The sequence below is a fragment of the Pelophylax lessonae genome, assembly GCF_965119305.1.
Source record: "Pelophylax lessonae genome assembly, chromosome: 13".
In the NCBI taxonomy this organism is placed as follows: domain Eukaryota; kingdom Metazoa; phylum Chordata; class Amphibia; order Anura; family Ranidae; genus Pelophylax; species Pelophylax lessonae.
The window spans coordinates 96,465,950-96,482,698 of NC_138780.1; the positions used below are offsets into that span (position 1 = coordinate 96,465,950).

General features: G+C 49.0%; 1 protein-coding gene across 2 annotated transcripts in view; it reads left to right on the forward strand.

Annotated features, from left to right (window-relative positions):
• Positions 1 to 15,089, forward strand: part of HECTD1 (HECT domain E3 ubiquitin protein ligase 1) — a 321,546-nt gene extending 306,457 nt beyond the window's left edge. For both annotated transcript variants that reach the window (XM_082275332.1, XM_082275333.1), the window contains exons 41-42: positions 1,734 to 1,878; positions 14,890 to 15,089. In XM_082275332.1, coding sequence (XP_082131458.1) covers positions 1,734 to 1,878; positions 14,890 to 15,027 — 283 coding nt within the window. In that variant the 3' untranslated portion in view covers positions 15,028 to 15,089. The remainder of the gene's footprint in view (positions 1 to 1,733; positions 1,879 to 14,889) is intronic.
• Positions 15,090 to 16,749: the final 1,660 nt, after the last annotated feature.

Genomic DNA, 16,749 nt, shown 5'->3' on the forward strand with positions numbered 1-16,749 from the left:
ATCATCGTACGTGGAAATCATAAATTTTTCGATAGGTTGGGTTCTGTTCTTTTTGACGGAAGGGGTTGAGCAGCGTTTGGCGTTGGGGACTATCAAGGGCCAGGTGTCGGCCTTGGCTATTTACTTCCAATGTCCGTTGGCTACTCATAGTTTGATTCGCACCTTCATTCAGGGGGTGCGTCACCTGGCCCCTCAGAGGAGATCCCCGTTGCCCAAGTGCGATCTTAATCTGGTTTTGTCTGTTCTTCAAAGGCCTCCTTTTGAGAATATTAGGGCGAATTCTCTGCTTTTTGTCGCAGAAGGTTGCCTTCCTAGTAGCTATCACTTCTGCCCGCAGAGTCTCTGAGTTGGCGGCGTTGTCCTGTCCGCTTTATTTGGTGGTCCACAGGGATAAAGTGGTCCTCCGTCCTAATCCGTCTTTTCTTCCTAAGGTGGTGTCTGATTTTCACCTGAATGAAAACATTGTGTTGCCTTCCTTTATGTCCTAAGCCTAAACATCACAAAGAAGTTGCCTTGCACTCTCTGTCGGACTCTCTTTTTGTCCTTCTGGATGGTCAGGCAGGCGGTGGTTCAGGCTTATTCAATCAAGGGTCAGGTTCCTCCTTTCCCTGTGAAGGGGCATTCTACTAGAGCGCAGAGTTCCTCTTTGGCCTTTCGCCATCAGGCCTGTGTTGTACAAGTTTGTAAGGCAGCGACTTGGTCGCCTGTACACACCTTTACCAAATTTTACAAGGCGGATTTGTTTGCATATTCGGATGCCTCTTGGCCGCAAGGTTTTGCAAGCTGCTGTTTCATAAGAGAATGTTGGTTTGTACTTCTCTTTGTGGTCTTTTTTTCTGGGTGAGCTCCTGTTGTTTGGTTGAGCTCCATGTTGCCCTTTTGGCTAAGTTTAGCCTGTTGGAATTGACGTTACTATCTGGTTGCGTTTTTCCCACCCCTCATACCTACACTGCTTTGGGACATCCCACTCAGCTCATGGAGATGAGGCTGCATCTGTCGACGGACGATAGAGAAAATAAGACTTTTGTAAGATCTTAAAGTAAAATCTGTTTTTCTCATGTCCGTCGACAGACGCAGCACCTGCCCCTCTGTTTGGGGTTGGTTCTTTTGTCTTCACTGCTTTTAAACTAAACTGATGTGCTGAATAGTGCAGTGGGGGTTTATGCCTAGAGGGACAGCCCCCCCCCCCCCCCGGTCATGTGTATTCAAATTTTGCTGCCTAGACTACTCCTGATAAGAGGAGCATAAACCAACTCAGCTCATGGAGATGAGGCTGCGTCTGTCGACGGACATCAGAGAAAAAGATCTAACTGTAAAATCCTTTTCTCAGTTCATTGACAGACGCAGCACCCGCCCCTTTACTTTTGAGTTATGTTTTTTTCTGACACTGCTTGCATTACAACTGTTTGAGAATAGCAGAGCCTTGGGGGTTATGCCTGCTGGTACAGCCCCCATGGGCGCAGACGGGTTTTTTTTCCCACCTAGGGCCTATCCCTAGAAGGAGGAACATAACCCCAGGGGTCTATGATAAGCAGAGCTGCGTCTGTCGATAAACTTCAGAGAGGAAGGAAGGAAAGGATTTTACGGTAAGTTCTTACAAAAATCCAGTTTTTTCAAAACCAATGCTGTCATTTTCAATTTAATGCTATTAGATAAGTTAAAGTGGCCTGAAATGATGGTAAAAGAAACCATTATATAGAATAATTATATCAAAATGTTTTGGACTTTTACAGCCCGGGCTTCCTTCGATTTGTGCGGGTCCTCTGTAGTATGTCATCAGATGAGAGGAAGGCTTTCCTACAGTTTACAACTGGGTGCTCTACATTGCCCCCCGGAGGACTCGCCAACTTGCATCCACGCCTCACAGTTGTAAGAAAAGTAAGTACTACATTTTACAAGTGTAGGAATTACTATGTTTCACTGATGATTTTGCTTAACACAGATCAGAAGCATACATTAGGAATAGGAATTGACTGATATGTTTTTTTCAGGGCCGATACCGATATTTTGGTCACCACGTATCGGTATCGGCCGATATTTTGTACATTTAAAGTTTTGAAAAATAAAGACCATTTTTGACACAAATCTGGTATTGAACATGTTAGTTTTGTTTAATACTTAATGGCTGGCTTGCTGGCACCCTGTGGTGGGTGGCTTGCTGGCCGGTACCCTGTGGTGGGTGGCTGGCTGGCTGTCTGGCACCCTGTGGTGGATGGATGGCTGGCTGGCTAGCACCCTGTGGTGGGTGGCTGGCTGGCACCCTGTGGTGGGTGGCTGGCTGGCTCCCTGTGGTGGGTGGCTGGCTGGCATAGGGGCTGTGGGCGGATGGCTGGTACAGGGCCTGTTGGCGGTTGGCTGGTACAGGGCCTGTGGGCAGTTGGCTGGTACAGTGCCTTTGGGCTGGCTGGTACAGGGCCTGTGGCTGGCTGGCACCCTGTGATGGGTGGCTGGCTGGCACCCTGTGGTAGGTGGATGGCACAGGGGCTGTAGGTGGGTGGCTGGTACAGTGCCTGTGGCTGATTGGTACAGGGCCTGTGGATGTGGGTGGCTGGCTGGCACCATGCTGCTGTGGGTGGGTGTATGGCTGTGATACACTCCTGCGAGACTAGTCCCGAATCCAGGCGAGGCTGTCCAAGGCGAGGGAGGCAGCCTAAGAAGGCAGAATGACATCACAAAAATATCGGCCAATTCCGGGGGCCGATACTGATATATCGGGGAAAGTGCATATTGGCCGCTGATAATTGGTCTATCCCTAATTAAGAACATGGTACATTTTCCTGTATGTTTTCTAGGTATTAAGCATATTCAGGAAGTGGGGGTTTAAGAATTATGGACCTTATTCCATTTGGCTGTAAGGCACACAAAAAAATAATACATTTCTTCGAAGACTGTTGGTTAATCCATTTTTACCTGCTGCAGTCTAAAACAGCCCAGTACCTTTCTGCTGAGCTGTCACTTAAAGCAGAATTCCCCTCAAAAGTTGAGCTTCCGGTTAAAGTGATCCTGACCCCATGACATGGTGAGTAGCTGTCGTCCCCCCCCCCGAGGGTTTTGGGGTGGACGTGGGCCTCTCCCTGGAATGGTCCGACCCCCGAGTTCCCCTCATCAGGCACCCCCTTCATCTGTCCCCCCATCCTAACCCCCCCCCCCCCACTTATGCTGGGGCTGTTTGGGTGGTCTGGTCCACCTCCTGTGGTTGGGGGCAAGGCGCAATGCTGGGGGTGGGGGCAGGGGGGGGGTGTTGTACCTGGTGGGCACTCACAAGCCATCCCACATATTTTGACAACATGTTCAAAAAAAAAAAGAGTGGGACCACCCAAAACGTCCCCTTAAGGTGCCTAAGCGGATTGCTAGATGCTACCCCTTTTGAAGAGTCCCTTAAAAAGAAGTGGACTGTGCCACCTACGGTCTCCAGACTGAATGAAGCTACCATGATTTCAGTGGAGGATTCCCCGTCCTTTAAGGATCCGACAAATAGAAAGGGGGAGTCTGTGGCCCGCAATATGTACTCCCTGGCGGGGTCTGCACTTAGACCGGTGTTTACTATTGCACTTGTGTCACAAACCTTGACTGAATGGGCTAAGTTACTATGCCGTGACCTGGAGGGGGAACATCTCCCCCCAGCTTTTACGGAGCTGGCAGACCAGTTTATTCAGGGGCTGCAACTTCTTTGCGATGCCTCGCTGGATGTGGCTGCACTATTGGCGCAACTGTTGGTGTCGGCAGTGGTCATTCGGCGTATACTTTGGCTAAAATGCTGGTCTGCGGATCAGATTTCCAAAAAGACCTTGTTTAATCTACCTTTTCAAGGTGAAAGCCTGTTTGGGGCTACCCTTGATGACATTATTAAAGGTAAGAGTGCCTTTCTCCCACAGGCTAACAAGGGTAAGGACCCTCGTCGTAGACGGGGTCCCTTCTTTTCAGCACACACACGTTTTTTTTCGTCCCTCAGGGTCAAGTGATAAGGGATAAAAGGCCTTCAAGGCCCCCATCAGGAGGCTCCAAGCGACCCTGGTCTGGCAAACAAAAATCGGTTTTCTCCAGACCTGCAGATAAGACCCCTTCGGCCTGAAGGTGCGCCCCCCACCCGTATCTGGGGTGGGGGACGTCTTTGCCAGTTCCCGGACCCGTGGCTATCCTGGATACAAGACAAGTGGGTACACAAGGTCATACGGTCGTGTTACAAGATCGAGTTTCGATCCATCCCTCAGGTAAGGTTCTTCCCTTCCAATGTGCGACTGTTTACCCGTATCGCTTACAGGCTCTCTTTGGGGCGGTGCAGGACCTGTTACAACAAAGAGTAGAAGTTCCGGTTCCGAATTCGAAACATTTTCAGGGCTTTTACTCAAACATGTTTACGGTCCCCAAGAAAGAAGGCAAGGTGCGTCCAATTCTGGTCCTAAAAGCACTGAATTGCTTCGTGCTAGTTTAAAAATATGTGCAGGACATCAACTGTTTCTGCGTTTTGCCGTGAGAGAGGATTACTATCAGTTTGTAGCGTAACCCTTTGGTCTCGCCTCTGCTCCTGGGGTCTTCACAAAGGTCTTGGCTCTTGTCCTGGCGTTGTTACGGCAGTGGGGGATATCGGTCCTGGATTACCTGGACGATCTGCTTCTCTGTGCAGAACCTCCTAAGGCACTGGTGACAAACGTGGAGGTCACCATGATAACTCTGGAGGAGTTCGGGTGCATTCTGAACCTTCAGAAGTCGTCCCTGGTCCCTTCCATGAGACTGGATTATCTGGGCCTGACTTTGGACTCGTCCTCAGCCAGGTTGTTTCTTCCTCTGGACAAACTCCAAAAACTCCAGACTGCGATTCAGCTATTGCTGTCCAGCAAATGGTCATCCCTTCGGACTTGTATGGGATTTCTGTGACTGATGGTGTCGTCTTTCGAGGCGGCCTCTTTCGCTCAGTTCCACATGAGAATCCTCCAGAAGGAAATCCTTCTCAAATGGAACAAAGATCCAAATTCCCTGGACAACCAGATCCAGCTGAGACAGGTGACCAGGGGGTCCCTGATATGGTGGCTTCGGTCCCCGGCGCTCAAACTAGGAAAATCCTTCCTCCCCCATATATTGGACAGTTGTCACGACGGATGCCAGTCTGTCCAGGTAGGGAGGTGTTCTCTGCAAGCTTTCTGCTTAAGGAGTCTGGTCACTTGAAGAATCCAATCAATGTTCTGTAGCTGAGTGCGATTAGGCTTTGCCTAGTCCCCTGGACAAAGTACCTTCAGGGCTGTCCAGTGCGTATTCAATCAGACAATGCCCACGGCCATGGCTTATATCAATCGCCAAAGGGGCACCAGAAGTGTCCTTGCGGCCTTGGAGGAGGCAGGCTTCCTTTGATGGGCGGAACGCTTTGTTCCGGCTCTCTCCGCTGTTCACATTCCAGGAGTGGAAAATTGGCAAGCGGATTACCTCAGTCGACTTTGGATCAAGGGGAATGGTCTCTACATACGGAGGTGTTCCAGCAGTTGTACCTTCATTGGGGCACTCCAGAAGTAGATCTGTTGGCGTCTCAGATCAACAGGAAAGTGCAGAGGTTTGTGGCCCGCTCTCCGGACCCTCTGGCAGATGCCACCGATGCGCTGGTAGCTCCCTGGGGGTCAGTATCAGCTGATTTATGCCTTTCCCCCCTCAAGTTGCTGCCAAAACTTATTTGCAGGATCAAGGCAGAAGGGATTCGGGTCTTCTTGTGCCTTCGGATTGGCCTCGCCGAGCTTGGTACGCCGGCCTGGTCAGGCTATTCGCAGACGTTACTTGGAGACTTCCTCTCGGAGGATCTACTGTCTCAAGGTCCAATCTTCGATCCTGCTTTACAGACGCTGGCTTTGACAGCTTGGCTGTTGAAAGCCAGGTGCTGAAGGACTGGGGATTGTCTGCTTCAGTGATCCCCACTCTGCTTAAAGCGAGAAAAGCAACTTCTAGAAAGATCTATCATCGTACGTGGAAGTCTTATCTTGCGTGGTGTGAGTCTCTTGGGGTCCCCCCTCACTCTTACTTGTTGGCTTGGATCTAGGCCTTCCTTCAATGGGTAGTTGATCAAAAATTGGCTTTGAGTACGATCAAGGGTCAGGTCTCGGCCTTGGCAAATTTCTTCCAGAGGCCGTTGGTCACCCATTCCCTGGTACGTAACTTTATCCAGGGGGTACAACACTTGGCACCTCCGGTGTGACTGCCGTTGCCACCTTGGGACCTTAATTTGGTGCTTTCGGTTCTCCAGAAACCTCCTTTTGAAAATATTCGGGAGGTTCCCCTACTTAACTTATCCCAGAAGGTGGCCTTTTTGGTGGCTATTACTTCTGCACGCAGGGTGTCTGATCTGGTGGCGTTGTCCTGTCCTTCTCCCTATCTGGTGGTTCACAGGGATAAAGTGGTGCTTCGTCTGGATCTGTCCTTCCTTCCAAAGGTGGTTTCCACTTAAATGAGGATATTGTGTTACCCTCCTTGTGTCCAAAACCTAAATATCCTAAGGAATTTGCACTGCATACTTTGGATGTGGGTCAGGCAATCAGGGTGTACTTGGCGACTACTGAGTCTTTTCGAAAGTCAGATTCGCTCTTTGTACTCACGGATGGACCAAAGAAAGGGCTGCCTGCATCTGCTGCGACTATTTCCAGATGGATTAGACAGACAGTTGTGCAGGCTTATTCAATTAAGGGTCAGGTTCCACCTTTCCCTGTTAGGGCGCATTCTACTCAGGCGCTTAGTGCTTCATGGGCCTTTCGCCATCAGACATCTATGGTTCAGGTTTTCAAGGGGGCTACCTGGTCGTCTGTTCATATATTAACAAAGTTTTACAAGGTGGATGTGCTGGCATCTGCAGATGCCTTCTTTGGCCGTAAAGTTTTGCAGGCTGCTGTTTAAGTGTTTTTTTAGTCTCCCTTGAGGGTTTTTAATGTTTTTTTCAGGTGGGTCTCATCTTGTTCTGATGAGTCCTATGTTGCTTGGCTGGCTATGGTTCAGCCTTGGGGAATTATTTTCTGGTGTTCCCACCCCTCATTTTTCTGGTACTGCATGGGGACATCCCTACTGTTATGTAGAACAGAGACTGCGTCCGTCAATGAACTATAGAGAAAATTGGATTTTCTCTTACGTCCTCCGACAGTCGCTGCCCACTCATACAGTCTTCACTTATGGGGTATTGACTTCATCTCCACAGGAGTTTCTGGGCATAAGACTTGTAAAAGAACAATTAATCTACATAGTCACACCCATGGGGGCTGTCCTTCTAGTCCAATACCCCCCTGCAATAGCCATCCCAATTCAGTTTGTCTTCTGCCTAGCTTCAGGAGTGGATAGGCTTCCCTGTGCTGTTCTTTTATGATTTATTTTCAAAAGCTGTCATTTTTTCTTTACATTGCAAGCTGTTTATTTTATCAGCACTAGTTAGTGGATCTTCGGATGAAGACGGCGTCTGCGGAGCCGGGAATCGGACTGACCGTCCTGGTTCTCCAGGACAGAGGGTCAGATGGAATCCCTGCCCGCCATCGAGCGTTTCGCAGGCTATGTGTTCGCCCAGGCCTCACAAACGACCAATCCCTGTCCATCAGGGATGCAGGCTGTGAGGTGGCTACCTCACTGGACACAGCATAGGTTCGTCCGTGCACTCCTAGTGTCCTGTGTTTTTGGCTGGCGGCACTCCCCTGCAATCTGAGGGTGGGCGGATTCCCGCTTGATATAAGGCACCTCACGCCATCGGGTACAGGTAAGTACATTCTTTGTGGGGCCTCTGTCTGGGGTCGGAAGTCCATGTGTGTCTGTGGTGTCCCCTATGTCTGTGCTTTTTGGGCTCCCTGGTCCCAGTCCCTGCGGGGGTTTTTTATTCTCTCACAGCAGTGCTGTGTGGGGTTTTTGGGGGTCCCTCTCCTAAGGTCACTTTAGGGTGCGTGGGGTGGCAGACACGTGTGGCGACCGCTGCAGGGTTAAAAACCGCCCGGGTGCCATTTTAAGTGTGGGCAGCATGTCTGACTTCACTGTGGGCGCTCATACAGCATGCTATGTAGTGTATTTTCGCGCCTTGCGGCGCCATCTTGTGTGTGGAAAATGATCGTTTCGAGCACATGTCGGCGGCCATCTTGCCGAAGCCTCCCATTAGTTTCCATAGGCATCCATTTTCCCTTGGCCTGCAGCCTAGTTCAGCCTCCAGCGGTGACATCACTTCCTCCTTTCTCACAGGAGCGACCGAAGGAGCTAGTAACACTTTGTGGGGTTCTGTCCTGCTGTCCTTTTTCCTGTCCTGCCTTGTGCAATCTTCCTGATCAGTTTTATCTCTGCGGGGGGCTCTGTGTGTCAGTCTTATAGCGGTGTGCTGAGGGGGGGGGGGGGGGGTTGTCCGCAGTGCACTTAAAGGGCCAGTTTCAAGAAAAAAAAACAAAAACTTTTTTGTTATGGAATCCCAGGACAGCAAATTCCTGCCAGCTTTGGTGGTGGATTCAGGGTCCTCTTAATCCCTCACTGCCACTAATTTGGCTGCTGTTGTGCCAACTTTGGTGTCAAAAATGGATGTGCTGATGTCAGAACGTGCTGCTAGAAAAAGGCCTAGGATTTCCTTTTCTTCTGATTCTGAATGTGATATGGTTGCTGTAGGTAGCGTTGCCCTTTTCGGGGTCTCGCTCTTCTCAGGACCCGCAAGAGTCTGAGGGGGAGGCGGAGGTCGCAGGGGTGGATGACCCCCCCCCCCCGGGTCGCCAGAGGAACGCGCAGCTATGGATGAGTTGATCCTAGCAGTTAAGGAAACACTACATTTGGAGGATGAGCCCACCCCTCCGGGCGTTGAGTCCTCTTTTTGTACACACAGGACCCGCAAGACGGCGCAGGTTTTTCCTTGCAGAGTTTCACCATAAGGTGAATGTGCTATGGCCTAATTTAAAACACACCTTCGTGGTGCCTAAGAAGTTTCAACTTCTCTACTCTTTTGCGGCTACTATGGCTGTGTGCTGGTGTGTGCCTCCTCAAGTGGATCACACGGTGGCCAGGTTGAACAAGGCTACCCTGTTACCCACGGAGGACTCCCCGATGTTTAGGTATCCTACTGATAGGAGACTGGAGTCTCTTGCCCGTCATGCCTATAAGGTGGCGGGTTCCATGCTCAAGCCTATTTTTGCCTCTGTGATGGTGGCTCAGGCTGTGGCGGATTGGACCAAGGTGCTCAAGCGCACCCTCGTGGCCGACTCTGCCCCTTCCACTACAGTGGAAACGGTGGAGCAGATTCATCGTGGGGTCATGTATTTGTGCGATGCGGCTCTAAATGAGGCCCCCTTGGCGATACGCCTGTCCAGTGTTGCTGTGGTTAATCGTCGCTTACTCCGGTTAAAATACTGGTCGGCTGACTAAAAATCCAGGTAGACGGTGGCTGACATCCCCTATGCAGGGTCTCGCCTTTTTGGGGAATCCTTGGACGAATTGGTTAAAGAAGTCACGGGGGGTAGGAGCACTCTGCTGCCCCAGAATCCTAAGGGCAAGTTTTTCCGCGGTAAGCGGGGCCCATCCTTTAAACCTACTCAAGGGTCCTTTCATGCCTTCAAAGCGCAGAATGGGGGCAAACCCTTCAAGGGCCAAGGTGGCCAGAAAAAGCCCTGGTTTGGCAAACAAAAATCCGGCCAGGCCGGTGCAACGGCTCAGTCCGCCTCGGCCCGATGGGGCGCCCTCATCCGTTACAGGGGTGGGGGGACGTTTGCGCGGTTTCCTCCAACCTTGGCTGCTCCGAATCTCGGACAGGTGGGTTCAGGAAATCATTCGGTCAGGGTACAAGATCGAACAGATTCTTTCCCTCAAATCTTCATTTGACCCCAGGGCGGTTACAGGACCTACATCAGGCGGTGCAGGATCTTCTCGCTCAGGGGGTCATTGTCCCGGTGCCTCATCGGGACAGGTTTTGGGGTTTCTATTAGAATCTGTTCACTGTGCCCAGAAAGGAGGGCAAGGGGCGTCTGATTCTGGACTTAAAAGCGCTGAACCGCCTTGTGCGCGTTCGAAAGTTTCGCATGAAATCACTCCACTCAGTGGTGGCCTCCCTGAATCCGGGAGAGTTCCTGGCCTCCATAGACCTGAAGGATGCGTATCTGCAAATCCCCATTTTCGAGGGTCATCAGAGGTACCTCCGATTCGCTATCGCAGAGGATCATTACCAGTTTGTGGCGTTACCTTTCGGTCTCGCTTCGGCTCCAAGGGTCTTTACCAAAGTCTTGGCGCCTGTTCTGGGCCTGTTGCGAGCACAGGGCATTGCGGTCTTCGGATATCTGGACAATCTCCTGTTAAGATCGAGTGCCAGTCAGAGCCTGCTACGCGATCTGTCCACTACGGTCCAGACGCTTCAGAAGTTCGGTTGGACGATCAACATTCAGAAGTCGACCTTGTAGCCTTCGGTTCGTCTCCAGTATCTGGGAATGGTTCTGGACTCTGCTCAAGCAAGGGTGTTCTTGCCGGAGGACAAGCTCTGGACCCTACAGAACGAGGTCAGGTCCCTCAGGGACAAAGAAATCTCGTCACTCTGGACCTGTATGCGGTCCCTGGAGTTGATGGTGTCAGCCTTTGAGGCGGTACCGTTTGCACAGTTTCACACGGGGGCTCTCCAAGCGGAGATCCTCGCCAGGTGGGACAGACTACCTCAGTCCTTGGACCTGAGGGTGTCTGAGTCACCAGACCAGAATGGATCTATTGTGGCTTCAGTCCCCGGCTGTGTCGGATGGGAAATCCTTCCGGCCAATTCTGTGGACGGTGATCTCCACGGATGCCAGCCTGCCGGGCTGGGGTGGCGTTCTGAGCAACCTGTCTGCCCAGGGCACTTGGTCGGTGGAGGGAGGAATCCTCCCTTCCGATAAACATTTTGGAATTGAGAGCGATCAGGCTGTGCCTGCTCAATTGGTCGGATCGTCTTCAGGGCCTGACTCTGGGTTCAGCCTTGGCGAGGGTTTTCCTCCCCTCGGACAAACTGAGTCATTGGACGACTCGCCTACGCGATTGTCCAGTTCGGGTTCAATCAGACATCACCACGGCTGTGGCTTACATCAATCACCAGGGGGGCACCAGAAGTGTCCTGGTAGCCAAGGAGGTGGCCGAGATTCTGACTTGGGCAGAATGATTTGTTCCAGCCCTCTCTTCTGTACACATCCCAAGTGTGTAAAACTGGCAGGCGGATTACCTGAGTTGTCAGGTGTTGGACCAAGGTGGAGGTGTTTCACCTACTGTGTGTTCGGTGGGGGAACCCCCAAGGTCGATCTGTTTGCCTACCGCCGCAACATGAAGGTGCAGAGATTCGTAGCCAGGTTTTGAGATCCTCTGGCCGATGCCACAGACACCCTGGTGGGTCCTTGGGCTCAGTATCGGCTAAATTAATGCATTTCCCCAGTTGAAACTTCTGTCGCGTCTTCTGCGCAGGATAGAGGTGGAAAACATTCCGGTCATTCTGGTGGCTCCAGACTGGCCTCGTTGGTCTTGGTACGCAGACCTCATAAGATTGGCCACCAGTACCCTTTGGGGACCTTCCTCTCAAGGAAGATCTGTTGTTTCAAAGTCCGATCTTCCATCCTGCTTTACAGTCGTTGGCTTTAACGGCATGGCCGTTTGTAATTCAGGTGTCGAGAGATAGGAGTCTCTCTGAATCTGTAATCCCCACTCTCTTAAAGGCAAGGAAGTCGACTTTTTGAAAAAGATCTATCATCGCACGTGGTAATCGTACATTTCATGGTGCGAATCGCTGAAAGTGCACCCTCGCTTGTTTTCTATTGCCAGGGTTTTCGCTTTTCTACAGAAAGGGGTTGAACAGTGGTTGGCCTTGGGTACTATCAAAGGCCAACTTTCGGCTTTGGCTATCTATTTTCAATGCCCATTAGCCATGCACGCCCTTATCCGAATGTTTATTCAAGGTGTGGGCCAATTTGCGCCTCTGCGCCGATCCCCGTTACAGCCATGGGATTTCAATTTGGTGCTGTCTGTTCTTCAAAAGCTCCCTTTTCAGAAAATTCAGGAGATTTCACTGCTTGCTTTGTCTCAGGTTGCCTTCTTGGTGGCAATCACTTCTGTCCGCAGAGTATCTGAATTGGCGGCGTTGTCTTGCCGCTCCCCTTATCTATTGGTTCAGAGATAAGGTCGACCTAATCAGTCGTTCCTTCCTAAAGGGCCGTACACACTTCGGAAAATCGAAAATCGGACGAAATATCCTCCGATTTTTCTCTGTCTTCTCAGCGTTCATTACCGTTTTAAGTCGACAGTGCATAAATGTTCACAAAATTTCTCGTCCGATTTTTATTTTTTTTTGGCACATTTGTTCCTAGACTTCCATGTTGTCAGCAACTTCAGATCATTCGCGGTCTTTCGTATCCGATTTTTCATGGACGGTACTGCATACACATTAAACAAAAAACGGTCGTCTGGGGACGGACGAAAAAAATTTTGGTGTTTGTCCCTCCGTTTTTTTTTTTTTGTTGAAAATGTCGGCATCGGCTGCTGAAGTTGTGTACACACTAGGCGAAAATCGGACGATTTCACATCGGGCAGGAATTTTCGGCAGATTTTCTATTCGTGTGTACCCTGCTTAAGGTGGTTTCTGATTTTCATTTAAATGAAGACATTGTACTGCTTTCCCTTTTGCCTTAAACCTCAGCATCCTAAGGAGTATGCCTTACATTCTTTGGATGTGGTCTGGGCTGTCAGGGTTTACTTCGAGACCACTACGTCCTTCAGAAAATCGGACACTCTTTTTGTCCTTACGGATGGACCTCGTAAGGGACTGGCTGCATCTGCTGCAACCATTTCCAGATGGATCAGACATACGGTGGTACAGGCCTATTCACTGAAGGGTCAGATTCCTCCTTTTCCAGTGAAGGCGCATTCTACTAGAGCGCTGAGTGCCTCCTGGGCTTTTCGCCATTAGGCGTTGGTGCTACAAGTTTTCAAGGCAGCAACTTGGTCTTCTGTGCATACCTTTACAAAATTATACAAGGTAGACGAGCTGGCATCAGCAGATGCTTCTTTTGGGGCAAGGTTTTGCAGGCTGCAGTTTAACCACTTAAGCCCCGGAGGATTTTCCTGCTCAAAGACCAGGGCCTATTTTGCGATTCGGCACTGTGTGACTTTAACGGACAATTGCGCGGTCGTGCGATGCTGTACCCAAATGAAATTGAGGTCCTTTTTTTCCCACAAACAGAACTTTCTTTTGGTGGTATTTGATCACCTGTGCGATTTAAATTTTTTGCGCTACAAACAAAAAAAGTGTCAATTTTGAAAAAAATAACTATTTTACACATTTTTTTTTTAATATGAAATTCCCCCCCCCCCCCAAAAAAAAATGTAAAAACCAAATTTTTTTTAACATTTTAGGCCAATTTGTTTTCTGCTACATATTTTTGTTAAAAAAATCGCAATAAGCGTATTTTGATTGGTTTGCGCAAAAGTTATTGTGTTAACTAACTAAGGGAAAGATTTATGTCATTTTTATTTTTTTAAACTAGTATTGGTGGCGATTTGCGGGACTGCAACATTGCGGCGGACAAATCGGACCACTGACAAACATTTTTAACACTTTTGGGGGTACCAGTGACATTACTACAGTAATCAGTGCTATACATATGCACTGTTACTGTAAAAATTACACTGGCAGGGAAGGGGTTAACTGTATTAGTGGTCAAGGGGTTAAGTGTGTCCCTAGGGGCGTGATTCTAACTGTAAAGGGGCGTGGCTTGTGATGTAACCACAGAGACATACAATCCTACATAGCAGGGTCATATGATCTCTTCAGTTAGACCAGGGAGAATGACAGGCAGCTTTGTTTACATCAGCCGCCTGCCTTTCTCCTTCTCCAGGGGTAGATCACGAGTGGCTGGCGCACTCGCCCCCTGCAGGCCCCTGGGCGAGTGAGGTAGTACTACGTCGCTTTGCCCAGGAGGGGCTGACTGCTGCAGTAAATATACTGTGGGCGGTCGGCAAGCGGTTAAGAGAGAGCCCCCTTTTTTTTGGTTTCTCTTTGAGGGTTCGTTCGTTCGTTCCCGGGGAGCTCCTGTTGTTTCTGGTTGAGCTCTGTTTTACCTGGTTGGCTAGGTTTGGCCATTGGGGCATTCAGGTTTTTTTGTTCCGGTCTTATTCCCACCCCTCATGTTTTTACTGCTTTGGGACATTCCTATAGTCCATGATTACACAGAGCTGTGTCTGTTGATGAACAATAGAGAAAACTATTTTTTTTGTATAAACTTACCGTAAAATCCTTTTCTCTGTGAAGTTCGACAGACGCAGCACCGGCCCCTCTACTTTTCAGTTATGGGGTCTTTTTTTTGTCACTGCTTGCAACACAAGTGTTAGCCTGAGGGGTTATGCTTGTTGGGACAGCCACTATAGGTGTGGATAAGCCTTTTTTCCGCCTAGTACCTATCCCTAGTGGGAGGAGCATAATCCTATAGTCTATGATTAAGCAGAGCTGTGTCTGTCGATGAACTTCAGAGAAAAAGATTTTATGGTAAATTCTTATAAAAATCCATTTTTTATTTATTTTTACCAGTAATGGCGGTGATCAGCGATTTTTAGTGGGACTGCGACACGGCTGTCGATCAAAGTCAGTGAGCCAATCAGGATAAAGAGGGGGGCAGGGCCGACCAGCAGCTCCCTGTCTGAATGGACACACGGAGCTGCAGCTTGGCTCCGGTGCCCCCATGGCAAGCTGCTTGCTGTGGGGGCACTCAATAGGAGGGAGGGGCCAGGAGCAGGAATGAGGGACCCGAGAAGAGGATCCGGGCTGCTCTGTGCAAAATCAACTGCACCGAGGAGGTAAGTAAAACATGTTTGTTGTTTTTAAAAAAACAAAACAAAAACAATAAAACGAGACTTTACAATCACTTTAAGGCTTTATGTAAAATGTCTGCTATAAAAGGTATTGACCCTCTTATTTTATTATTACAGGTTGATGCTACTGATGCTAGCTATCCTTCTGTGAATACATGTGTGCATTACCTTAAATTGCCGGAATACTCTTCGGAGGAAATTATGCGAGACCGCTTACTTGCTGCTACCATGGAAAAAGGATTCCATCTGAACTGATAACCCCCTGGACTGGCAGGACACTGCAGTGTGTTACTAGTGGCACTCCCTCTCTTGTGTTTGTGTGCTGAGAAAAGACATGGCCTTTCTTCCTCTTGCTGTGTGTTCCTTACACCCCCTCCGCGAGGCTTTAAAGGAGAGACTGGGTGTAATGCCTTTTTTTGTTGTTCGCTGCTAATGATAAAATGGTCTTTTCCCCTGGCATGACTGACTGAAAAAAGAACACTTAACCTGTCATTTCTCTCCGGCAGCCTATGGTTTAGAGGGCAGAAAGAAGCCTCTAATGTACGTCCTAGGGTCACTGCTTGTCAGCACTCAGACATTTGTACAAGTGTAGCGTCTGTTGTATAAACATAATACACTACGTCAGCATTCCCCCAGTCCCTGTGTCCTGCATCCAACTCTCATTTGCTAGCTTTAAACTAACCTGTTCGAAGGCTGCTTACATGAAATGTAGAATGTCAATAGACATCTAAAGCCCCCCCCATCCCAATCCCGATAATCCTTTACCCCCTTTTTTTTTTTTTTAATGGTGCCTGCACTATTTAATGCCCCCAATGTTTACTTTAATTTTCTTTTTTTTTTTCCTACTATAATCATGCACCTTTGTTATCATACTGTCCTTCATACTCGAGGGATGGTTTTTTTTTCTTTTGAGATGCCCCTGCTATGCAGACAAAGCTGAAGTGTTTGTGCAACATGCAAATAAAGCTAACAAATCAATCCCCACAATATATATAGATGCACAAAGCCAATGACCCCTTCTCTGTTCAGGGTAACTTCTAACTCTCCTGGGTAGGAGGCTGTTCCTCGCACTTAAGGGGTTTAAAAAAATTGAAACAAGTTTTGCTCTCTTGTATTTTCTTTGTATATTATAAACATTTATTTAACTTGTTGCAGTTTGAAGAAAAAAAATAAAGTTAATAAAGAAATTAAAAATATACATTTCCAGTACGTGTGCTGAAAAATATCAATTAAAAATATTTGCAGCGTAGAAAGTTAACTGTTCCTTATCAATTCTGTTGTAACAGCAGCCTGCTTCTAAATCGACATGTTGCCTTTAGAAAATAGCTTTCTGCTTTCATATCTTTTACCACTAAGGCTCCATGTACACGGGACGTTGTAAATGGCCGTTTAGGAGCAGTTGGGCGTTTTTTTCAGAAGCCCCTGATCCCACCTGCATGTTATCTTATCTGTCCATGTACACAGGGTCGTTTACAGTCATTTGCAGGCAGTTGAGTTCAGGGACTTTTTTGGAACGCAAATATTTGCGTTTGAACGTGTGTTTCCTGGCGTTTCAAACGCAAAAACGTGACCGAACGTGATGGAAGTACGTTCAGCCACGTTATACGTTTTTTTTTTTTTTTTTCTTCCATTCAAAATCAATGGTTTCCTATGGGAGCCTATTGATTTGAATGGAAGGCGCACCGCAAGTCGGATCAGGATGATCCGACTTGCTGCGACTTGCGCTGTGAGAATCTAGAGGGGGAACTCCACGCCAAAAATGAGGGAAAAACTGCGTGGGGGCCCCCCCCCCCCCAAGTTCCAAACCAGGCCCTTCGGGCCTGGTATGGAATTTGAGGATAGCCCCACGCCGAAAAAACGTGCGTGGGGTCCCCCTCAAAATCCATACCAGACCCTTATCCGAGCATGCAGCCCGGTAGGACAGGAAGGGGGAGGGGTCGAGCGAGCGGGGGGGGGGGGGGTGTTGGTGCTTTGGGG